This window comes from Mchenga conophoros, linkage group LG20, assembly GCF_057382185.1.
Source record: "Mchenga conophoros isolate Kocher_MC1m ecotype Shallow Benthic linkage group LG20, M_conophoros_male_GT1.1, whole genome shotgun sequence".
In the NCBI taxonomy this organism is placed as follows: Eukaryota; Metazoa; Chordata; class Actinopteri; order Cichliformes; family Cichlidae; genus Mchenga; species Mchenga conophoros.
Window position 1 is genome coordinate 3714517 of NC_140545.1, and position 25670 is coordinate 3740186.

General features: G+C 43.1%; 1 protein-coding gene across 1 annotated transcript in view; it reads right to left on the reverse strand.

Moving 5' to 3' along the window:
* Positions 1–25670, reverse strand: part of lhfpl5b (LHFPL tetraspan subfamily member 5b) — a 47138-nt gene that overhangs the window by 726 nt on the left and 20742 nt on the right. Inside the window, exons 2-3 of the mRNA XM_085258658.1 lie at positions 2134–2565; positions 451–687 (exon numbers count right to left, since the gene is read on the reverse strand). Of these exons, the coding sequence (XP_085114784.1) occupies positions 451–687; positions 2134–2542 (646 nt within the window). The 5' untranslated portion in view covers positions 2543–2565. The remainder of the gene's footprint in view (positions 1–450; positions 688–2133; positions 2566–25670) is intronic.

Sequence of the window (25670 nt, forward strand, 5' to 3'; positions counted from 1 at the left end):
GAAGTGCAATTTTCGTAAACAAGAGTGGGTCAAAATTCCTCCACAGACACATGAGAGACTCATATAGTCAAACTGAAAACAACAACTTCAAGTAATTCTGCTAAAGGTGCTTCTACAAGATACTGAAACATGGGGTGTACTTAGTTTTTCACGGGCCTGCAAAGAGTCCTGTGGTAACTTTCTTTTTCACACGACTGTATATAAAAAACTGCAGAAAAATCTCCAATCTTGGATACGTTTCTTAAGGTGAAGCAATTTTTTCTAATGATGGCTCAAGCCTTAACAGAGAGCAGGCATGCACAACAGCAGGACCTTGCAGCAAGCCAGTCTGAAAGGAATGTGGCTGTTTTATATGTCACACATTATACTTGTGCTATGCCAGCTATGACACATTAAAATATTTGTTTCTATACCCAGCATTCAGTCTGCATACCACCCCACAGCCCTCACCTGCTCCATCCAGCTCAAAGTCATCTGGCAGAAGTTTGTCCTGCCGGTTGCCGAGTGTGAAGGACAGCAATGCCAGGAGTATGGCGTCCAGAATGCTGATGATGGCCAGGATGTAGGCCCAGCGCACCGTACAGTTTCCCAGCGTGTACTTATCTGTCCTCTGGCCGCACATCCTCTTCACCTCTGGAGAGTCCCAACCATCTGGGTAAATCATGCAGCCCATCACCATCAACACACCTGCGGGGGAAGGACATGGAAATGGCAAAGCCTTGTAATAATTACCTCTTGTGTGCTCTTACTTTGATAAATAATTATAATCTGGTGCTCTGGAGCCCCCAGTGCATGATAATACATGATGTACCTCCATAAAGTGCCAAAGTTTTTATTTATTTATGGCTCAGCAAGGCAGATGATGCTCTGTGGAGCCATTTGCACGATGTACCGTTATGAAAGTTCTTAAATCTTAAATGCTGTTCTTCCCGTAACGTCTCCTCTGGGCTTCCCCAAAAGCTACTTACAGTAGAATGTGAGTTTGCAGATACATGCCCATAAAGTTTTACAGGCTTTTATCGTTTTCCTGGCCCTCGTATGGTTTTAGGTGCAAATTTAACGACACAGCAACACCTGATCTTGTTACAGGTAACTGATCTGCTATCGAAGGTGTCAGAGTCTGGGCTGAAACAGGATTCCTTATTGGCCATGGCGAAGAACAACCTTCACAACAAACGCACATCACACCTGAAACTGGAGAGGTGAGAACTCGACCCGTGACGGGATGAGCTCATTGTTTCACACCTGACTTACAAGAGAAGCACAGGTCTCATGGCTCCTTTACAGCTGCCTCTTTAGTTTGAGTTCTGGTATTGAGGTGATGAAATATTTGAGCTATTACTTACGAATAGTTATAATAAAACCGATGAACTGAACCTCATCAGACTTCTATTTAAACTGGTAATTTATGGTCACAAGAACTTTTGTTCCTTGTCCTTGTCTGTTTCCATTGTATTAACAGATCCACCAGGTGATGCATCAATATTAAAAGAAAAACAACTTCCATTTCATTTTTTCAGCTACGAAAAATGTTGGAATATGTTTATGAACGGCTGTAATACTTTTAATAAGCCCCTTGAATTAAAGATCAAAGTCTGCACTTCTGTCACATCTGGACTGTTTAAAATCAGCTTTAAATGTCTGCGGTATTATTATTTTTTAGCTGATCCTAGAGTTTAGTGAGTTTAGTGTTAGTTTTTCACTGCAAACTATAAAAAGGCAAAAGCTAAAAATTATCTTTGGTTACTGTCTAATGAATCATCGCATATGAACAATTACCCATGCGTAGCAATATTCTTGCTTGTAACAACCCTCCCCCCAACAAACAAACAAACAAACAAACAAACAAACAAACAAACAAACAAACAAACAAACAAACAAACAAACAAACAAACAAACAAACAAACAAACAAACAAACAAACAAACAAACAAACATCTTAAAGATGAAGGTGAAACCAGTTTTATGATTACTCACACTGCTCATACTTTTTAATGTAATTCGTAATCTGTCTGTTTATAGGTGTCAAATAAACGTAGTTGAGAAAAGCTAATTTATACTAATAATCTGCCAACTGCAGTTGAGTAAAGGGAACAACAACTTTACAACCAACCCTCTTCGCTTTGTCCCTCACCTGAGGCCAGCTGCATCCATGCACAGATCTTGTAGACGTTTCCAGCGTTGCAGAAGAAGAACAAACTGAAGCCGACCATGGTGCCCACAATCAGCAGCATGGAGGTCCCAACGAAGAACATGGCAGTCCTGAAGGCCGGTGAGGGGATGGAAGCGAAGTCCAGCATGCTGCCCTTGCAGGTGAGCTCCGAGGTCAGCGCGTTGCCGATGCAGTAGTGAAAGAGGCCGAAGTAGCCGGCCTGCGGGGTGTTGACGCTGTCTCCGATCCAGTAGGGCTGGATGAAGACCACTATGGTGATGATGACGAAGCAGATGGTAAACACAGCCCACATGACGCCGATGGCTCGGGAGTTCCTCACATAGTTGGTGTGGTAGATTTTGGCAGCTTCCTGCGCTGGAAGGAGGTCCATGTCCGCAAAAAGTTTGTGTCGGCCTTTTGAAAGAAAGCAGGTCTGTTAGAGGTTTGTTTGTAGAGCTGGAAGGATAAACGCACACAGACACACACGGCTCGTTCTGCGGACTGGCTGAGTATTCAGCACCCTGGAGAGCACCACAGCCTAATTAATGACGTTTCTCTGATGTCACAGATTGACAGCTACCTGATAAGGCTTGGCGTGAAGATGCAGTGTTACCCGCAAGTAACTAAAACTAATTTACTGTAAATTAACACAGCGCATTTGAATGAACTGCCGTACAGGGCTGTGTGTTACAGCTAATTAATTCATTTCATGCAGGCAAGAACAGGCGAGGTTAAAATAAACAACAGTTATTATTACACAGCCAGGAAACTCATCCATTTGATTCCGCTTTAATGTGAAAGAAAGTTCTTCGTGGTGTTTAATATTACAAACTTTTGACTAAAAAGCTTAAAAACACAACTATTTATCCTGAACACTGCTTCAAATATTAGTATCAAGGCAATCGATTTGTCACACTATACGTTTTTATTTACATAAAGCCTACACAAGCCTGATTTTAACACTGTAATCCTTTTCTATCATTCTGTTTTCTGAAAGTAAACAGCTACTTGTGTTGCCCAAAGTGCAACCACAGGTAAATATAAACAGTAAACACTCTTTTTTTTTAACTGTTACATTTTTACGGTTTTAATTTTCTACCAACTCCCCATTTCCCCAGTTTCCTTAAATGTCATAATCTGATATTTAACGAGTTTTAGAAACTCATGAATACGGAGCCAGAACGAATAAGGTTTGCTGAAATTCGCGGCTGATGCGCAGGAAGCTTCAAATAAAGGTTTGCTGATATCAAATTCAATATTGTTCCAGCTGAGTCTTCTTATTGGAGTTCTGCTTATCTGGAAGCTAGTGCCAGCGACAGGAACACAATAAGGATCTTATTGTGATGAATTATAATAAAGGGAGGGGGCAGCTTGGCTGGGTTATGGCTTTCGATTGTCGCTGAGGATGTTGAGAGTTCAGCTGCAGTAAAGTCAGAGTCAGAAAAGACACAGATGTGGAAACACAAGCGGATGGGCTTCAAATTTCATAGCCCACTAATTTTAGCAAAAAAACAAACAAACAAAAAAACCCGGCTTCTCTGTGAGGCTCGATGCCAAAGCGGAGATCTAATTAACGCTGACGAGTCCAGCTTTTTCTGGATAATGGTCTCTGTCACTTGGTACTTTTCCTTTTTAAAAGAAATGTCCCCTCTGTGGGCTGAAAATCCAGCTGCAGAAATATAGCATACAAGTGAACCTCATTTGCAGGCTCCCTTGCTCTTAAAAAAATCTATCACTTCAAACTAGTGGCCACATTCAGTGTGAGATAACAACTACGGCTCCAGGCTGACAGCAGCAGCCGGACAGAGCGTGCCACCATCTGTGCTCTTCACCCACTAGTCAGTGTCGGTAACAAGGTGCTTGAGGGCCTCCTCCGTGACACTGTGCCATGTGTAGTGAAACAGCATTCAGGGATGAGTGGTTGTCCTGCGTTCCCGGGGGATCCCTGATGGCTCCCTGCAGCTCGGGAGGGTAGTGGAGAGGAAAACACCAGCTCTGCCTGAGAGACAGTCACAAAGATGGATGATATGGAAAGTAGACATCACAGTTTAGATAAAAAAGACCAATCAAAACCAGTCTCAGGAATCTCTGAGCGCTGCTCTAATGAGGTGTAATCTCTTGATATATGTGACAGCCCGTGAAGGCCGTCATGTCAAGATTTCAGGAAGCTGTCTGTATTTTCAGTGTCTCATTGAAGAAGATATGTGCACAGAAAAAAAAAGATAGATTGTTCCAAACATGTTGCACACACATTTATGTCACACTTAAATTTTATTTATCCATCAGGGGCCAAGGCCAGGCAGCTGGTCACGAAACGAAGCAAGTACACACATAAAAAAGCAATCCAGTAATAAAACTTTGCCCATATCTTTTACAGCTCTAATAAAACCAAACTTTCCTCTGACAATCACTTCTTCATTTATAAAAATTCAAATAATGAAAACTCTTAGGGATATGAGGTGGATAACAAATACTTTCTGAAGCCCTATAACCACAAGATATAACCATTAGCAGTAGGAAGACTGTGTTTGACTGTCTCACCATTTCCTCACCTCGCTACAAACTCAAGAATACCCATCTGCAGTTTTAGAGCTGTCACCTGCTCCTGACCATGAATTAAAGCAACACTTCACTGCCTGTTGGCTGAGGAGAATGAAGCATTGTTTGCCCAGGCTTTTCAGTCCTCTAAGTGTCTGTCACCCTTAAAGTTTTGAGCTCTTTTCATTCTCAGGGGCATGAAAAGACAAAGCAGAGGATCTTTGTCTTGGTTAAAGAATTTATCTTTGTGAGTGAAAGTGATTTGGCAAATGTCTGGCACGTCTGAAGATGATGACACAAGATGTAAAAAAAAAAAGAAAAAAAAGGGAAAAGAAATTAAAATAAAGAAGACCCAAAATAAACTAATCAGAAGACACCATGGAAACAAATTAGGATTTGAATCTTATCTGCAGCTGCACTTCTGATTGTGAAATTAAATGCCAGTGAATTATAGCACTGGAATACACTGCTCAAATAAAATGAAGGGAAACACTCGATCATCACGGTGTAAAACAAAATCAAGTAATCTTCAGCGATATCGATCTGTCTGGTTGGGATGCATGACTGGACAGAGTGTAAATCGCATTTGCTTGTCTAACTGCAAATTAAAGTGACAACAGGTGCACTGGAGAGGCAACAACAAGACAACTCCCGAAAAGGTGTTGCAGGTTGCAGCCACAGACCGTTGCTCTCTCCTTATCCCTCCTGACTGACTTGTCTCTAGTTTGGCTGCTTATTAGTCTCCTTGTCAACACTGGTAGTATGAGATGGTACCTGCAGCCCATTTAGGTTTTACAGACTGTCACAACAAGGTTTGTTATGTCTCCCAGAACAGTCTCGAGAATGTGGAGGAGATACTAGGAGTCAGGTTGTTACCTGAGTGAGAGCTGGGCCACAAAACCTGGGCAACAGAAGGGCATCAACCCTGCAGCAGGACTGGTATCTGCTCCTTTCTGAGTGGAACAGGAGGAGGAGGAGGACTGGCTGAGCCCTACAAAATGACTGTGGCATTAGGTCCTGATGTCCTTCTGTAGGACCTGTGCTCACAGCTCAGTGCCGTGCAGCTTTATTGGCATTCACAAGCGAATACCTAAACTGGCAGGTCCGTTACTAGCACCCAGTCTCTCCACAGATTAGAACAAGTTCATAGTGAGCACATGTGCGAGATATGTAAGAGTCTGGAAATGCCATTGTGAATGTTATGCTGCCTGCAACATTTTTTATTATTATTTGCCTATTTGCACTACTCTGCCTGGTTTACACTCAATGTCACTTACCCATTATATTGTATATTGTATAGCTTTCTTGTTATATGTAAAATTGTATTTATTTAAATTTTTACTTTTTAATTATTTTACTTGCATTTTTAATCACTTTTATATTTAAATATATTTAAATGTTCATTTGCTATTTATCTAGGGATTGAGAGTAACGCAATTTCTATTCTCTGTATGTCCTGTACATGTGGCAGAATCGACAAATAAAGTTGACTTTGACTTTGATTATCCAGCATGATGAATTTGACAGTGGGTCAGTGATGGTCTGAGAGCCAGTGTCCTTATGCTGGTGCAGTGTGCGATGGGTTCCTTCTGTTGCAAAATAAAGCCTGGCCTCATGTGGCCAGAGTATGTAGTCAGTTCCTGGATGATGAAGACACTGATGCCACTAACGCACCCTTACGTTCCCCACCCTTGAATCCAAGTGATATCCTCTTGAATGTTATGCATTGGTGGATTTAAGGCTGCCAAATAATGCTATAGACAGCCCAGCTCAACAATAATCCATCCAGGTATGGAAGGAGTTGCGTTGAAAAATGTTGAGTCAAAATGGAGTTAACAACTTTGTTTTGTCATTAAAATTATAACGTTTTTCCATTTTTTAATTAAATTTTTACTTGGCACACATACATATATGTTATAGTCTGACATTAATTTATTATGTTAAGAGATTTTTCTCCTCAGATCAAAGCAGAAGCCTTTTATTTTGGAGCATAGTAATAGAGTAATATATTGTGTTAAATTGGTGATGAAATCTGAAAAAATGCTTAAAAAAGCTCATTTATTCCTATGCTGATCCACACACTCTTAGAGTTCATTTAAATAGAGTTTCTGTGTACCTCATACAACAGATTATGCTGCAAATCATCACTTGCGAAGACATTTTGATATACTGCATCATGTAAATTTAAAAATGGAAACATTTCATTTCCAAAACCCAGGCCAGTTCGTCCAAGGATCCCTCAAAACAAAACTGCGGCGTGACTTTAGATTAGGGAAAAACAATACAACTTTTTCCAAAGCTCCTGGAAGCTCATTATTATAAAGAGGAAGCACTATTCAATCTCCATGACTCTTCCTGAAGCCGTCTGTCAGGTTAAAGTGAGTAACTGACTCCTTGATAGTGAAGTGATAAGGAGGAGACCCTGGTGGAGAGAATTAGGATTTTTATCATTGAATTACTTATTACCAGCACTTATGACACTAACATTTGAAAAAGTAATATAATGAAACTTTTTTTCATTCATCTACACTAAATAACCAATTACAGAAAATAAGCAATTTCAAGGCTGATTGTTTAGTGTTGATTATTTTGTTATTGGAAAGCGTTATTGTTTTTCTGTTATGTTCTGTTACCCTCATGACACCGTTTTTAGGTGCAGGCAGCCACATTTGGCACAAATGTTCTGAAAAAATAAGTTTTCAGCACCAAACAGCCAGCAGACAGCTAGAAACTTTGAAAATATTGGTGTGTTTGTCCTCTACTTAAGAAGATAAGTGGATCATGCAACAATACAGTTTACTATGTCACATAAAACCCAAATATATAGTGTGGTAATTAACAAAAGGACAATAATGGGAAATCATTTCATAAGTCATTAGTGTTAGGAGTTTTGTTTTTTAATTTGGTTGCCTCTTCAACAGCTTATAAATGCCAGGAATCCAAACACAGGGGTATCAAACATAAGGCCTGCGGACCAGAATCCACCCGAAACACACTCCAACTAGATGGTTTTGGTAAATGTGAAGGAATGCATAGACTTTCAACTTTAAATTGTATTAAAATTAGTTTTACAGCTTTTCCTGTTGAAGAACCCCCCCTCCCCCAACCATTCATACCACACCAAAGTAACTAAGTAATAGATAAACGAATAAATGACAGAAAAGTTCCTGTTTTCCACTATTTACAGAGAGACCACAATAAAGCAGTGAAACAAGTAAAGCTTTATAACTACAGGGAAGTTTTTCATCTTTATGATGCCGTTTCACTGGTCCCGCCCACGTGAGATCAAAGTGAGCTGAATGTCTCCCGTGGTGTAAAATGAGTTTGACGTCCTTGCTCTAAACATATGTGCAACCCACAAACAACTAAATACTTACTTACAGATTTTTTAAAAAACATACTGTGACATATTGTGTATACAGTCAGCATTTGGCTCATTTTTGCAGACAACTGAGTTGCTGCCCTTGTTAAACGATGCCAGAGATTTTCCAGAGGGCTCAGAAAAACACTGCAGGTTGTCATTGCTGTAGGAATTAATGTGTATGAATGGCTTCAGTCACAAGCCATTAAACCTCCTCCGGTCCTTTGTAAATGGGCAAGTTCTACTATCTTGGTTCATCATATTTCTCCCTATAATCCAATATAAGGTGTGTGAGCTGTTGTAAAATGGCCTGTGGCACTTCTAATAACCTCGGCAGCTTTATTACGTTTATGGCCAACTTTCATCAAATGAGCGACATGCTTATTCCTTGATGTGATTAAAGTCTGCTGGTGTGACTTAGAGAAGAGTGCGTCATAATGTTTTCTGGAAAACCTGCCAGATATTCTGTCATCATCACACTCTTTCCTTTTTTTCACTATAACACTAATGTTGTATGTGTCATCTTCCGGTTTCTGACTGTAAGAAAAAAGAGACTTTTTCTTCCTGGACTTTGGATTCATGACAAACAACCAGTTTTCACCACACTACACTAGCTTTCTATGCCAGTGCCAATTAAATATGAAGATGATTTCATCTGAATATTAAACTCGGGCCCTGTTTTTTTTTTATGACTAGCCCAGAGGAAAGTGCAGCCCATTGATGCTGGTTGGGGGGAGAATAATAAGACGGTCTTCTACTTAGTATTCAGTTTAATAAACCTCTTCAATCAGTATGCTGCGGGGTTGTTATAGAAGACTAGCCAGTCTCTGAGTGCATTTCTAGTTTTCCCTTACTTCCCTCATTTTAATGTCTCTGAGGTTGTGAGTACAGTAATATCCTTCTAAACACCTCCTTCTGTTGTATCAGTCGCCCTGACCCTGCTCTAGCGTGCCTTTGTTTCTTTGCAGACACTGTTTAAAATAACGAGCCGTGTGAGTTCAGTGCAGGTGCTGTAATGGTTGCAGCTCTGCCCACAACAAGAGATGGAACAGTCGCATTTTTTTGTGTTTCGCTCACAGCAACAGCTCGTGTTCAGGAAACAACCCAAATGTTATCCTCTCCTCCCTGACGCCTGACCCCTCCATTAATGTTTTCTTTCCCTCATTACGCCACGGCCGCTCCATGGATGCTCGTCCAGCTGGCTCTGAGGCCAATCTTCTTTTATCCCTTCTCTGTAGAGTCGGCATGACTTGGCAGCAGAAAGCAGGAGCTGATCCAGACCTCAGTTAGACACATCTTGTTATTTCAAACAGAGAAAAGAGCGAATTTTTTTCTCCACACCGCCCAAACAACCCCGCATCACTACCTTTGGGATAACTGAGGCATCGGCTATGGTTACAGCTCTTGGAATGTGTGTCTGGCGTCACAGTAATGAGATTTTTTTTCTATACCCAAACACTACAAACAGACTGCCATTGTGCACAAAGAGAATAAATAAAAGCACAGAAAATGACTGAAAGTGATTATTCTTTGATGAAAACCCCCCAAAAACCTTTAATATCAGTGTCCAAGAGGGGGCAGTATGCCATTAAGTGTACTGACTGAAGTGAGTGAGCTTACTTATTACAGTCTATGCACAGAGGATTGATTAAGAGTGCAATGCTCCCCCCCATAAGTCCACCCGAACAAACAGCCAGACAAGGAACAGACTGTCCTCACTGTTCACACATTTGCATTTACATACAGGGCTTTTACACAAAAGAGAACAGCTCGATATAGATCATACCTTCCTCCCAGAGGAGGCTATTCCTGTGCCATCTTTTGATCTTGAACCCAAGAGTATTTTAAACAAATCCTTCGTGGTGTGTTGTTTTTTGAAGGGAACTGGCTTCAGAAAACTTCCAAGTTGATGTATTAATTTACAAAATCTTCAGTCACACTGGTTTTCATTTGATATGAAAACTTCACCAGGAAATCCACAGCTGCATTTTTCACTCTTTGACTTGTCAGTGTGTTTATTCCTGCAGATGCCCTTCTTTGTCTCCGAGCCCAATGTGTGTGTATATGTGCACATGATATCAAGTCTGTGATGGGGTTATCATTCAGTCCTCCTGACAGGTTAAATCCCCGTGAAAACACTGTTATTGGTGCCGCAACACCGGCTTCTCCTGCGAGCACACACACTCTGCATGAGATATCAGGTAGGGGTGCAGTTATGCAAGGACATGCGTGACAAGAAGGCACATTTATCTCAGGGGGCGAATCTCATTGATATTCTTTCTTTTCAAATCTCCTCTGCTTGACTCGGCAGTGTGCAAAGAACCAAACCTCTGAACTTTGATTGTGTATGTGTGTGTATAATATCAGAGGCTCTCAAAAGATTAAAGAAAACACACCTATATTTCAGTCATGATGTGGAGATGTGGAGTGCCCTTTTTGAAATGTCACCATCAATATGTCTGTCAAGTGGCCCAAACAGAGGAGAGGCGACGTATGTTGTCCGTGTTTTCCTGCAGGTGCTTTTTTGTGTGTGTCTTTTACAGATGTGTTCACTTTTAGACACGAGTGCCTGTTTCAGTCAGTGTGTGTGTGACTGAGGCTTCAGTCGTTATGCAACCTTGTAGAAGAAGTAATAAGAAGCAGAACCCCGCCCCGACATTAACATTTTGGCGAGGCGGTGCTGCAAAAGTTGTGGGGAAATTCTTGCTGTTAATTGGACTGTGAAGGATTTTACTGCAGATTCAGCCCACTCCCCGTGTCACTCTTCTTCTCTGCAAGTTCACCCCATGGCAAAAAAAAGCATGCTCGCTTACAGGATGTTTACTGTTTCTGTTTCTCTCTGACTGTGTTCTCTCTTCATTGAAATATTCACAGAATACAGTTTTTGCTGTCACAGTGCTGTTGTAAGGAGAAAGCAGCAAGCAGCTCCAGATATGTTTCTGTGATTTATGGGAATAATTTGACTTTCTTTTTCCTGCTCTGTAGCCTGTGATAAATGTAACACGCAGGGGATTAGTTTATCTAAGCACAGAGATTAGAACAGCTACACCGGCTCCGTCCAACAATTGCAAAATCTTCCTTCCAAGCTCACTAATTACTGCATTTAATCTTGTTTGTTTTATCATCTACTCTTTATTGATTTGTGTGGGTGAGAATGGTTTTGGGCCACTTTGTCATTTCTCCTGTGTGCATGTGCATGCATGTGCTAAACTTGACTTTTTTGTAATAGACAGACATGAAAGTTAAGAATAATCTTCTCATCCAATTCTTGTCAACCAGTGTATTTTCAACAGCTCTAATTAAATATAAGTGATATACAATGTAAACAAAAACACAACATAAATGTTCTGCAAATCACTCGAACTCTATATTTAATTGAAAACAGTATAAAGACAGCATTACCATGTTTACATGGAAGCATTTTTCTTTAGAAGTCCTTTAGACCTTTAGTAAGGCTGTTTGATGCTTAAAATAAGAAAAGAAAGAAAGAACACCTGGTGGAACATCTCAGAGGTAATTAAGTGAGATGGCAAACAGGTCAGTAGGCCAAACATGATTGGGTGATTATACCAGATTATACAAGAAAAGCTGAGTCTTTTAGAAGTAATGACGAGGAAGGCTTCACCCCTCTCTGATTTGCCGAAAGACTGTTTCAACAAATAGTTCTGCTATTTAAAGGTTACATTTTGCAACACAAAACTGCGAAGCAAATAAGGACTTTCATCACCCAGAGTAGATAATAACAAAAAAAGATTCAGAGAACCTGGATAAATTTCTGCACACAAGGAACAAGACTGAAAACCAATAATGCGCCACCAATACAGCACTGCATTAATAAAAAACACTAATGTGCAGTTCAAATGGCTACACAGCATCACGAAGCTTTTTCTTATTGATTGCTTTGCAAAGAAAACAACCCCTCGCTGTGCAAAACTCTTAAGTCCCCCCCCTCCATATCTTTATTTTTTGCTAGGAAAATGGGAAATATGTACAACGATTTATTGAAATGTCCAAACATACATGGAAACTCAGTATATAAGACAAAAACAGGGTTTGCACAATTCTAGCAATTCTAAGGAGGTAGAGCAGGTCACCTACTAATTGGAAGGTTGGTGGTTTGATCCCCATTTGCTCCTGTCTGTATGCCAGAGGTGTCGAACTCCAGGCAGGTTTTAGATCTCACCCTGGGTCAGCACACCTGAATCAAATGATTAGTTCATTACCAGGCCTCTGGAGAACTTCAAGACATGTTGAGGAGGTAATTTAGCCATTTTAATTAGCTGTGTTGGCTCAAGGATAGAGCTAAAACCTGCAGGATACCAGCACTCGAGGCCTGGATCTGCCTACCCCTGGTTTACCATATGGCGTTTAACAAGCTTGAAAGTTAATATTTGGTATGACCACCTTTATTCTTCAACACAGCCTGAGCTCTCTTAAGTAAGCGTTCTCATAATTTCTTTAAGTAGCCTTCAGGTTCACTGAAGGACATTTAAAGCTCTTCTTCAGACGCCTTTTGTTCTGTTTTCTCTTAAGCTGATATCGCACTGCTTAAGTACAGTTGAGGTCCTGTGTCAGATCTTTGTTGGATCTTAAGGACATGACTGTCAGACACCGTTCACCTGCTGTAGATATACACATATTGTTTTGTCCTCCACTTGTCTGTCTTCCTCAATTACTTAAGGACACACTGCACACCATGCTGATATATGCCAAATTTGCAGCAAAGAGCTCTTTAAGAATCACCTTGTTGGTGCAATGATACAGTTTCATGCCTGCCAAACAGTGCTATCTTTGACAAGTTTCATTACAAAGTTCATAAAGACGCAATTTAAAATTGGTTCTTTGCTAAGTTGTGTGCTATGTGTAAACAAAACACTGGTTTTGTCTCTAAAACGCCTGGAGAACTATTGCTCAGGACTAAAGGTTACAAGAAAGTCTGGCTCCTTGGGAAGTATAAAGAAATGAGGGGTAAATCGAGACTTTTGCACAGCACTGTACAGAAACAAAAACCCAGCAGTCCATTTGGGATAAACAGCCCTTTCCCAACGTTGTTGGAACGTGTTGCTGGCATCAGATTCAAAGTGACCCCTTCTGAAGTGGTTTTCTTTTTCTTTTTTTTTTAAACTAACACCACCAACAACACGATTTCCTTTTTTTTATTATAGTATTTATATGAGATGTATTGTCATTGTATTCTATTTTGGATATGTTAATGTATAAAACATACTATCATGCTACTACAACATTAGATTTTGCTGAAGCTTGATATGATGCAACACTTTATGTTCCACACCTTTTTTTTGCCCCTTAGCAGCATGCTTCAATATGAAATGACTATGGAAAGCATATTGATAGACTTAGTTCACATTCAAGAGTTCCACTGTGAACGCACACATACCAAAACCCTGCTGGCATTAACGTTCAGTGTGAGATGAGTGTATAGCATCTGTGCCTTGCTAGCTCATCTTCACACATTTGCAATACGGTTCCTCAGACGGATGTTATCCAAACAAACATTATTTGCATCGAATGCTGATGAAACAGTGACTGATGATGATGCCAGCTCATGTAAACGGCGATGACAGGATGTTGCTTCAAAAGGAAGTTTCTGCATATGCAAAGACATTTCTCATTCTCGCAACGTGTTCGCTTCACACACAGCATATTTGTGCATCTGCTAGAAGTTCCTTTCTCCCTCTCCCCCCTGCCCCCCTCGTCCTGTCTGGCATTGTAGTAATCAGAATTGTTGTCTGAAGGCTAAAAACTGACAGAGTTACTTTCACAAGTAGAGCATTACTGCCTTCGCTATAATGGTCCACTTGATTGTCATATTTGATTAAAACTTTATTAGGATTTTTTATTTTGGAGCAGGGTGCCGCCGGTGCATCGAGCCACCTGGGGGGCTCTTCAACTGGTGGGGAAGATTGTCACATCTCGCAGGAGCTTTCCTCTCCTCAGGGGCTCTCTCTGCAGGAGGGGGAGACACAGGAGAGGTGGAGGAAGATCTCAGCCTGGGTGTTTATTGTCTTATGTAGTCTTGAAGATGAGTGGATGGTGGGGTGGGTGCAGTTTTCTCTGTGGTGGGGTTGGGTGGACTGTCCCGGGCTCTGTGGGGCCGGGAGGCGCTGCTGCACTGGGCCCCGGTCTGGATGGGCCTGGGCCCCGTTTCCCTGGCGGGTCGCGGAGTATGGGGGTGCCTACTGGGGTCAGCGGGGGAGCTGGCCCCAGGGAGGGGTCACTTGCCCCTCCCTTCCTTCCCTCCCCATCTCCAGCTGCCTCCCTCTTCCCGCTCCACCACAACCACCCACACATGCAGGACCTTGGAGTAGGGGTATGTCACCAGGGTGCAGAGGAGGCTACCCCCCCCCCCCCCGTCCCCTTCTGGCTGCCTCTGCCTCAATTTTATCCCACAACTTAGACATTCACATTACTCACACTCTCATTACACATACATGTAGGATCTTGGGGGTGGGCACGATACACGGAGTCCAAAGTACCATCAGGGTGTACACCCCACCCCTGGCATCGTTGCCCACCTCTCAATTTTAAATACACGTAGACATTGAGGGCTAGCAGGAGGGACCATGCGCTTACCTGCTGCTCTCTGGCAGGTAGCTCCATGCCCTCCTGGGTTTTAAATGCACCTTAGAACACACATGCATCAACACTACAATGAGCGGGTGGAGGGAGGTTCGGAGTCTTCTCTCACCCCCATTCTCTGCGACCTGCTGGAGCGGGAGGGCTAGGAGGAGGAGTTGGCCGTCCGGCTGCGGTCTGGAGTGTGGGGCCTCCCTGCTGCTGCGGAGTCGGGGCGGTCTGCCTCCCCCCACCACAGGGAAAAGGGAAACACCACCTAGGTCTGGGTGCAGTTCCCCCCTCCAGGGGCGGGGGCACCTAGACCCGGTTTGTAGAGTACACTTGGGGAGTGTGATCGTGTGTACAGCGTCTCTTTATGTCTGTCTCCACGTTGGTTGAGTGTGGAGTAAGTGCATATGAGGGCATGAGGGTGGGAATGGATGTTTGTATATGTGTGTGCCTGTATGTCTGTGTCTATATGTCAGGTTGGGTGTCAGGCGCCACCTCTCTGGGGACATCTCAGGCCCTCCAAGGTTTGGAGGCCTATCTCCCCCTACCACCACTTCCCCTGCCAGTGGCGGACTCCCTCAGACATTGGTGCGTTGGTGGTTCTTTGTGTCCGGGGATGGGCGTCCAGGTACACACCGGCTCACTCCTTGGCGGCCGCTTATCGGGGCCTGGAGCCTGGGGCTCGCTTGGGCCACTTCGGAGGTGGGGTGCCCCCGGCCTCTCGGCCTGGGGCTCGGTCACTCAGGCGCAGCTGGCTGCCGGCGGAGCTCACGGGCGCGTCACTGCAACCCCCCCTGGCTTCTGCTCCGCAGCTGCTGAGTGAGCCCTCATCTGGGACTCTCCTCAGCTCTTTCTGGGACAGTGGCGCGGCTGCCCCTCTGTTGGTCTTCCTTGGTCTCTTGTGTTCTGGGGGCCTCTGGATGTCTGGAGTTTTGATCTCCTCCACACCTGCTTCATGCCCTGGAGGACGGGGCTGTGGCCCCCCCACACCCTCTAGCAGATCATTACATGAAGGAACCTTTTAAAAAAACAAAAAACAAGCGCGTCCATGCTCACAGGTGTACACACGGGTGATCACACCCACAAACTACACCCTTTTTGGCTCCTACCTCAAAGCACACTGTGTTCTGTTGATCTTATGTGCTGCACAATAATGTTTAACATTTAGTATTTACTGTCATATTCCCATATATCATTGTGATGTTGTTTATTCTATTACTCTTGTTCTCTTCTGCTTGTTTTCTTTTTTCTTTCTCAGCAGGTGATCCAGGTGATTGATATATGCATTTTTTTTCTCTGCCCGTTCTGTTGGTTTTTGTCTTTTGCCCTTCTCCCCCGTCCCTCTTCTCAGCTGTTTCTCTTTCCCTCTTTCTTTCTCCCCTTCTTTCCCCCAGTCAAGTCTGTCCCGTATTCAGTAAGTGAAAATAAAATAAACAATAAAAGGTGAATCAAATGGACCATTACGGCAAGGCTGGGATGGTCAGTTTGGTAAAGTAAATCCGTTGGGCATCTTTCTTTGCCTTTAGACAACAATTCTGAGGGCAAAAGAGCCAAACGGGACAGGCGCCAAAAAAAGAAAAAAAAAAGGATTTTTTATTTTGGATTATTACAACCATAACGGACAATACTGGGGGTGGAAAAGGAGGGAAAAGTTAATAATGGAAAGAGAGGACAGGGAGAGAAAAATAGAGGAGAAAAAGAGCGATAGACAAAGAAAAGGAGAGAATCTACAACAGGGAGGGGGAGTTTAAGACCTGAGCTGACACACAGACATAGACAAACACGCACACACAGACACAAACATGCATTCCCACCCTCATGCACACAAACACTCACACAAACTGTCACGATCTGGTACAGGGATTCAAGCGCAGAGCGGTAAGGTATCTCCAAGGTGTGGTTTATTTACAGTGCAGTGCAATATATGTACAGTGAAGGGATCCAAAACTCCGGGGGGGGAAATCACAGGGTAACTCGCTCACGTCTTCTTCTCTCACACTCACACACTTTCCCGCAGCAGGGAGGTCGCAGGTCCGGGGGGGGGGGGGGGAATCTGAAGCAGACGAGAAGGCAGGTCACCAACTAATCACAAGTCACGGATAGGAAGCACAAGAGCTGTGAGAAAACTAACGTTAGGGGTACAATCATCCAGCGACGAGAGGATCTGTGTTCCAGCCTCAAATAGTGCTCCCGGTGATGATGGGTGAGTGTTGTCAGGTGTGTGTGTGGGCCAAGGGCGGGAGCCCACAGTGAGCTCCGCCCAGGCAGAGAGGGAGAAAACAGCAACAGCAATTGTAGCCTTGTGGGGCCGACCGGGCAGGCACGGAGACCATGACACAAACACTCAAGTGAGAGACACATAGAAATGGATTCCATACTCACACTCCTCATACACACTCTATACTCCCAGGTCCAGGCACCAATACCCCCAGAGGGGCAATCAGCCCCCACACCCAGTAATGGTCCCATTCACTCTGGGGTGGAAACAAGCAGACAGTCCCGGTGCTTGCAGCAACAGAGCAGCCACCAGCCCAGACCCTGACCAGACGGCCAGCTCCTGCCAGACAGCAACTGGCATCAGCATGGACCCTCCCAAGAACCCTCAATGGGGGCACCGGCACCACATTGTTGGCTGAATGAATGAACAAGCCCTCCGAACATTGTTTGTTGTGTCCATTCCCAGTGCCCTATATGTACTTGTCATGAGAATGTAAGTAATGAGAGTGTCTAAGTTGTGGAGTAAAATTAAGACACAGACGGCCATGAGGGCACAGAGAAGGAGGCCCTCCCCTGCACCTCAGTGATGCACCTGCACCTGCACACCCTGCATGTGTGGTGGTATCATGGAAAACTACACCCACCCAACATTCTGTCAACTCCTGGACTAAATAAGACAATAGACTCCCAGGTTGCGTCCATCGATCTCCCGCCTGCAGAGTGGTCTCCTCAAGGGTAGAGAGCACCTGCAAAAGATGTTAAACCTCCCTGGCAGCTAAAGGGCCCTCCCTGTTCAACCAGTGCACTGAAGGCTTCTGGGCGTGGCCCCAGTGCATGCACCAACCTGCAACCCTGGCAACACACCAGCCAGAACCCCAGCCCACAGACAGAGTGCCCTCCAGAACCCCAACTTGACTTGAAGTTTGCGTTGTGAGCTGATTTATTGCAGTAATGTGGCAGGAGCTGAAGGTGTGCAGAAACGCTGCTTTACCATATAGGCTATCTGTTTATGGAGCTCAAAGAACTCTACCAGACACTTGTTGAAACAGAAAAAGATTTTCAGAGTCCCCCCCCCTTTTTTTTTAAACTCACAGGCAGTTACAGTGTACAGATGCTAAACACATGTGACACTGAACTCTATATGTGTGTGACATCTCAGAAGGTACAATGGCAATGTAAATGTGTTGACTCTGTAATCCTAGCCTAAGGGGGCGACAATCAAATTTTGGAAAGTGTGAAGGACAAACTGTAAACATTGTGCGAATGAAGAAAAGCATTCACTGTAAGTAAGCAATGAGTCCCTTTCACTTCATCGCCTCTTCGCTCATTTGATTGTGGAATACGACGGAGGCGAGCGAGCTGTCATTTCAGTGGAAGTTGTCAAGTGGCAGCTGCTGGTAGTAAGGAATAGCTCAAGGGACTGTTGACGTTAACGAGTCCACAGCAAGCCTGCTACCAGTACTCTCCACTGATGAGTGCTTTATTTTTTTGGCCTGCCAGCAATGACTTCCTTGGGCCCCTGTGTGCACACATATGCCCATCAACTCTTAAAAATCACACTGCTCCTGTAATGAGGAAAACCATAATGGCAGATCCTGCTTGGAGCATCCTCTGGCTGTGATGGTTGCACCAGAGGGTCTATGCATGGAGAGCAGGGGAGGAGGTTGCTTCAGCCGGCAAGGCAGGCTTTCCTCATTATCCATATGTGAGAGCCACGAGGGTCGAATAACACCGAGGGTGGGGAGTCACATTAATCATGCTGTCACACACATACAGGTTCCACTCCAAAAACAGTTCACACCACTGCACGCTGCTGCAGTGCAAAAAGACAACAACCAGCCACAGTGGTGTTTAGTCTCGTACCACAGGACTCTTCAGATTTTTTTCTACTTAGCAAGCAGATCACTCTTGATAATGTTCAGGGATGTGTGCAGCACTGTTAGTCCTCCTCTGGCTCAGCAGTGCTCCAATGCACCTGCGTCTGATCTCTGTGTGGGAGGAATCCAGCTATTTCCCCTCAGTGAGCCATTGGTGGTTACCTGTTGTGAGCCTTACACAGCAAATGTTCACATATAACTCTTTCTGTGTAGTCATTCCCGGCCGTTCTGCACACAGTGCACAGGGAACAAGAGCAATAATTTGCATGAATATAGCTGTGAGAAAACACTGTGATAACAGTCCCTCCCACCCACAGTGGAAAGCAAACTTTGATCAGGGTGCTAGAGAATAGTATCCCTGCCTCTTGGCGCTGCAGGGGCACAAGGCTACATGGGTGCAGCATTTGAGAATAGACTCAGTGCTTACTGAACAAATAGATGAGGTCAAAATGCTTTTGGAAAGTGCTCTGGGTGGGAGGCCCCTCGTTTCTCTCACTTTAAGTTGTAGCCCAGTCTGTGATGGTGCCACTGAAGGCAATTTTATTTTTATCAAACATCTAAATTATTCAGATTTTGTTAAAGATGAACAGGCGCACTTCCTTCACTTTGCATCCTGAAGCAGGCTGATAACAAGTGTGCTGCTGTGGCACGACGACGCTGCAATGCAAAATGTAGATGATGCTGTGGACTATAATTCAGCAGATGATACATTTCTCCCAGGCTCCCAGCCTCCAAAGTAATTCAATTCATTTTATTTCATTGATTTCCACTGGACACAGTAACGTCTGCCGTGGATGCGGGCAGGCAGGAATTTCTAACAATTCAGCCCCTGACAAGAAAAAGCAGCTTTGTGGACGATGACAAATAGTGACAAGTGTGTATGCGCATGTTTTATTGCACTTCTGTTTTTGTAAGATTCATTCTGAGATAGAAACCGTCTCCGCTCAATATTTCTTTGGGGCAGGTTTCGTTGTGTTTTGTATCGTAAGCAGCCTATTTGAGGTTTGAGGGTCTTTTTATTTTAAGACAATGACAGACAGTCCACCGGAGAGCCTTAAAAACCCCCAAAACTTGATGGGTAAAATGATCATTTGTGGTTGAATTTTTGCCCACATGAGATTTAGTATTTAAAGTACAATATTAACTCTCTTTTTAGCAACGTTTTAGGGTTTCACCAATTCCTGGAAGACAGATCTTCCTCTCCAGAGGCCAAAACATCCACTACGTTCAATTGGCTAATGTTTCTGCAATCTGGAAGTAGGAAGGTGTTGTATGGGATAGCAAATGGCAAAAACGATGCAAAGAAGAGAGGCGAGAGTGAACCGAAATGATAAAAATTGGGAAAGAGATTAAAGATGCTAAAAAACTCTTTGGAGAAGAAGGGAACTGAAGAGTGGATTCATTTCTTTCAGGGATTGATGTCCTCACATATATAAGAAGCACACAAACTTGTGTGTTTATTTTTTTCTTTTTGAATTCTTTCATCAGAAAATAACAAGAAGCCGTCAGCTTTGTTTGTCTTTCTGGCATTTTAACTTTTGCAGCCTTTGAAGATATTAGGATTTTTTTTTCATTAAGCCCTCTAACACGTCTGTTTCTGTCAAACTTTAGGCTGATAGGAGAACTGCTCTCTTTTATTCACCACATTTCAGTGTAGTTCTTTCTGAGTGTTTTGACTTTTGTTGAGAATTGTATTTGTCTCCATCCTCTTCGTCTGTGTCTCATCTTTTGCACACCTGAGCTTCCTGGAAGGTGGTTTGTCCTCCATGATATGCAACTGAAAGATGCACTCAAGCAGTTTTACATGTCAAATTCATTTTCTTAACCAGAGAAGTGCTACACATCAAATTAAAACCAGTCTGGTATGATTTGTAATAATCTGTGGTTGAAAAATGTCACACAGATATAGCTTGACGGACAACGACACTTAAACACAGAGGATGTTACAAAGAATGCTATGAAGATGCTTCGAGTACATTTTCAGCTCGGCCTCTGCTGTTTCTATTGTTGCTTCTTTCGTAAATTCCACGACTTTAGGGAAGAAGGATGTTAACATCCTCCAAGACAACCCCCCCTCAGTTTGTTCTATTAATTTGTTTTTCTTATTTGCAAATTTTATTTGTTTCAGTGTCACATTTATTCCAATAATGCGCCACATTACAAGCTTTACAGACCCAGAAACACACTGTGGTTTGAATTTTTCACAGAACTTAACAGTGTGATGCAATCCACTGGATGTAGCACTGATATGACTGGTTAAAGTTCAGCTCTAAGACCCTGCCTACACTTGGTTTTAAAATGTGATTGTATACGTAGATTTCTTTGCTTTCAGTATCACTTCCACCAGAAAGTCGAGGTCTAGTATTTGAGTTTGGGCTCCTGTTTTTAATTTAATGGACATTGTGTGTTGCTTTCTGAGGGTTTCCTTGTATTTGACCTTTTCTGTTTAACCAGTATGTTAGTTTTCTTGTCTTTCCTCACTGTGACTTCCTATTTTATTGTGGTAATGACTGTCTGACTTGTCTGCCTCTCTTAATAGTGTCACCTGAGTCCATTGGGCTTTCAGGGTCTTGTTTCTCCCCCTGTTAGATGCCACTTTGCCTGTTTTCTGTCTGGTTTGTTCTCCCCTTACATTTTGTGCTCCTTACGAATCCTGGATCAGTGTTTGGACTTAGTTTGTTTCTGGATTTTGTTGCACTGGTCCTTAAAAGCTCATTTTTTGTTTATTAATCCTATCTCAGTGTCCCTGTATTTCAGTCGTGGAATCACAACACAAAGACTGTCACAAAAGTACTGTTTCAACTGTTCCTTGTGAACCAAGCATGTAGTTTATTTAGCATGACCCGTTCCAGCTACTGCTCGCTGGACAAAGTCATTTGCAACTTGCTAGCGGGCACAAGACAAGACGGACATTTTTACAGTATCATTGTTAGGGTGGGGTCAGGACAAGGAGGATTACTGAAGTGGCTTATGTAACTGATTCACAAGGCAGCTTGATGGTCATTAACGCTTGCACTGGATGTGTCCACTCATGATCTGAGGGCCCAAGATACATATTAAAACCAATTAAGCTAAATTAAATCCAGGGTCTTATTTACACAGAAAACTCTGGAGGTTTCTGGACAAGGAGAGAAGAGTAACACACTCTGAAGAAGCTGAGCACCCTTCATGGATTTCTCTGAGAGTAGGCAGCTACAAACCCTAGCCTTTCCATTATGACGGTCACGTGGTGGAGTCTCTGAAGCACTACTACTACTACTACTACTACTACTACTGAAGAGACAGTATCAAGCGTGCCTCAACATACTTGTAATTGGATTTCAGGTGCATCATAACCCTTATTTTGCAAGTGACCGCAGTTATGGCAGACGACAACCGGCCTCGAAACAACCGCACCAACACACAGTGACAAAAACATGTGACAGGCAAGACAAACGGAGCCCAATGAGCTGCCATCGGATGATAGCAACTAATTAGAGAGTTTTCTCTTCCGCTCAAGGGGCTGTCTTATGATTAAGAGAGCCCAATGAATATGTATACGAACTGAGCACAGGGATGGCAGGATCTAGGTCAGGCTGCTGGTGGATGATGAGTTGCCTGTGAAGTGAAGCAAGGAGGCATGCGGCAACACCACGCTATTCAGAGAAACCCTCAAGAGGTACTCAGATGCGAGGAACCCTAACTTTTCCAGATTATGTCTCCAACAAGTTTATGCATTCTTGGCATTCAGAGGGAGGCGGCTCATCAAGCCGACGAGCCCTAAATGACTTCTCTAGGGATCGTTTCTGTCTCTTACAGCTTGGCATTTAAATACAGCAACTGGATTCATTGATTGGACAATCTGACCGCTCTGCAAACAGAATGTGAAACATATTTTCACAAAAATGGTGGAGCGATGTCGTACGCTGCCAGAGAGAAGGCCGCCAGAGTCGTTCTATTGTTGGTGGGGGGGGGGGGGAAGCACACCTGCAAACCACGCAGAGTCCCTGGAGACAAATAAGCGAGAGATAAAAATAAAAAGGCAAAGATTCAACCGTGGCCCGCTGTGGTTCACGTATCCCAGTGACCCTTCAGTGGTGTCTGAGGTAAGGTGGGTGTGCAGTGCAGAGCTGCTGCTGCTGTTTTCTGCTCTCCTCTCTCTCCAGGATCATTACAAAAGAAATTACAACAGCTGACAAATTTCATAGCCTGTGCTACAAACTGCCGTGGCTGTGTACATGATCTGCATTAATAATACAATCCACAAGCTGAGTTCAAAGTTAAAATTTCCTTTGGGTATGAAGAGAAAAAATGTCTGCCACACATCCGAGTCCTCCCAGCTGTCTCAGCTGCCTAAGGAACAGATCTGTCAGAGGATATGAGGAATGACCCCAGTATTATTTTCTTTTATTAAAATGTGCAAGCATTTTTTTTCTACCACTTGCAATCACACTTGGGAATTATGAAAGGTTATATGATCCCTGTATGCATGACAGCTCTCAATAAATCCAGTTATTTCTTTCTGTTCATTTTTCTTTTGGACGGAAAACGATTGGAATAAATTACCCCGTGTTACTGTACGTGTGCAACATTTCAAAGCAGAAACCACAGAGACACAAACCTGCGAACCCTGAGCTTTTCAAAACACGCTTACGTAACTACAAAGGTATCCGTGGCTGTAATTCTCAACCTGTTATCACCGGAGACTGGCCTGACATTATCTGTGAGTTCTGCAGCTGGTTCCAGCCTTGACTTACAAGACTCTGAAACCTCCTAACTGTGCTCTATAATAAGGAATGCCTTCACTTTATAGGGCCTTGCATCTCTGTCTCAGTATAATGAACCCCCTGACAGGGGACTGGCAGGGCTTCAATACAGTAAAACAAGCCTGTTTTCTGTCCCCTGATTTTCAGCGATGGTGGAAGAGCGGCTGGAGACATCACATTTCTTGGCTCAATCGGTGTAACGGATGAATCCCTGCTACAATGATGGTGGCACACACACACACACATACACATCTATGTCATGCATATATATGCACAGAGTGCACCAGTCCCGTGATGCCCTCTGTGGTTTTCTTCGACACACAGAAGATGAATGAGCCAAAATCCCTCATTGTTCCCATCGGCATGCTAAGTGAAACCACCTCACATCAGTGCAGCTCAATTGGACGGAGCAGCAGAGTAGAAATGGACTAAACACAATTTTTCAGTTGGCTTCAATTGTTCATTTGTACTGTTATGTATGAGTTGATATCCACACACACGCACACACCTCCTCTAAGTGTAACCTGAACATCATTGCACCAGAGGGATCTAATACTCCCGTTTCCTTCTCTTTAGAGGAAGGAAACAGCACTGACAAAGTGATCGGATGGTCTGAAACGGAGAATGACAAATGTGTTTCCAGCTCAGCACAGAGGCGATGATTTATGTGATGAAAGGGAGAAGCTTTCCTTTTAGTCTTTTAGGAGATTCAGGGTTCATGTTAAAAGATGCTACACAAATAGGAGATGCTTCCTGTGCTTTTCTAGAGCTGCCAGCACAAATTGTTAGTTCAGGTTTTCCCCGTGAATTCTAAATGAAGTGACAGGCATGTTGTAGCTGCAGGGACATAGATTGACCAATCAGTAGTTGTCAGTTCCTAGATTACTCAGACTACTAAGTGAGCATGGACGTTTTATTTAAGCTAAAAGACACATAATTAGCCAAAAAGAATACAAAGCAACATCCCTGTGTACAAAGCACTAAAAGCCACGTCTAACACTTGTCATCAGACGAGGTTAAAAAACAAGCGCTGTAGTCAAAGGGAAGGCACTGTGCAAAGCAACTGAGGCGACTGTGTAAACATAGTTAGAAAACAACAGCACTAAGCAAGGTAAAAATACAAAAACAGATGCATCAACACATTTTTTTTAGTGCAAACAGCCTCACACAAACAGATTTTGGTGATTGCAAGAAGCTCTGCTGTCAGTATTTCTTCTCCATCTCGCGCTGCTCTCGCCTGATGCCAGAAGGCTGCAAATTTGTGCCTCAGTCTCTGCATTAGACATTTATTTTCCACAAGAAAGGAAAGATGAACTGAAATTAAGTGAATCCATTCAGTGTTTCTTTTTTTCTTTCTAAAACATGACTAACTTTTTGCACAGATGGCACGGTTGTCCTTGAAAAGTGTTTGCTAATCGACAGAGAGGCAAAAAAAATGGAATCAAGACCTAAAACTCAAACAGGCAAAATGCCGCCGTTAGCAACCAGGAACTTGGGAATTGTTTCCAGTAGTTCATCTGCTGTAAATTTACAGTGGGTTGCTTCAGAGATGTTCATTTCAAAGCAAATGCATGGAATGTTTTCAGACTGCACAATAAAAGTTGGTATTACAGACTCTCGAGAGTGCTCTGTCTTTATTGTAAGTCATTTCACAAAAACAGGAAATGCCAGCAGCGCAGATGCACTGATGTCATAACATTTAGTGGTATAACAAATATACAAATTCCTCCTTTAGCAAATGCAGCGCTATCACAGTAGAAAAATTAATACCAAGCAGAAGATCCACACTGAAAATTGTGCTCAGAGCTCTGTTTAATATCAATTTAATTAATCAAACAAGCCTGCGTTTTGTGAAATGGGCGCCTTTATGATAAATCCATAGCTGTAGCTGTATGAAGCATTTTAATTTCTCATTGTTTTGGTTTATTCTTCAGGTGTTTGTGTGTCAATGATTTGTTTTGTACTGTTTAGCAGGTACTCTATGTACAATCACCTGTTTCTGAAGGTATTTGAGACCAGAGGGGTAAAAAGCAGGATGAATAGTGGAATTTTACAAAACTCTCAACAGCACAGATTACTTACTTTTGTCATTTAAATAATAAAAATCTATTTTTTTCACTGTTATCATAAAAACACACACAGAAAAGTAAAATTTGAGTCAATAAACATAGTTAAATACATGCAATCTTTGGCGGC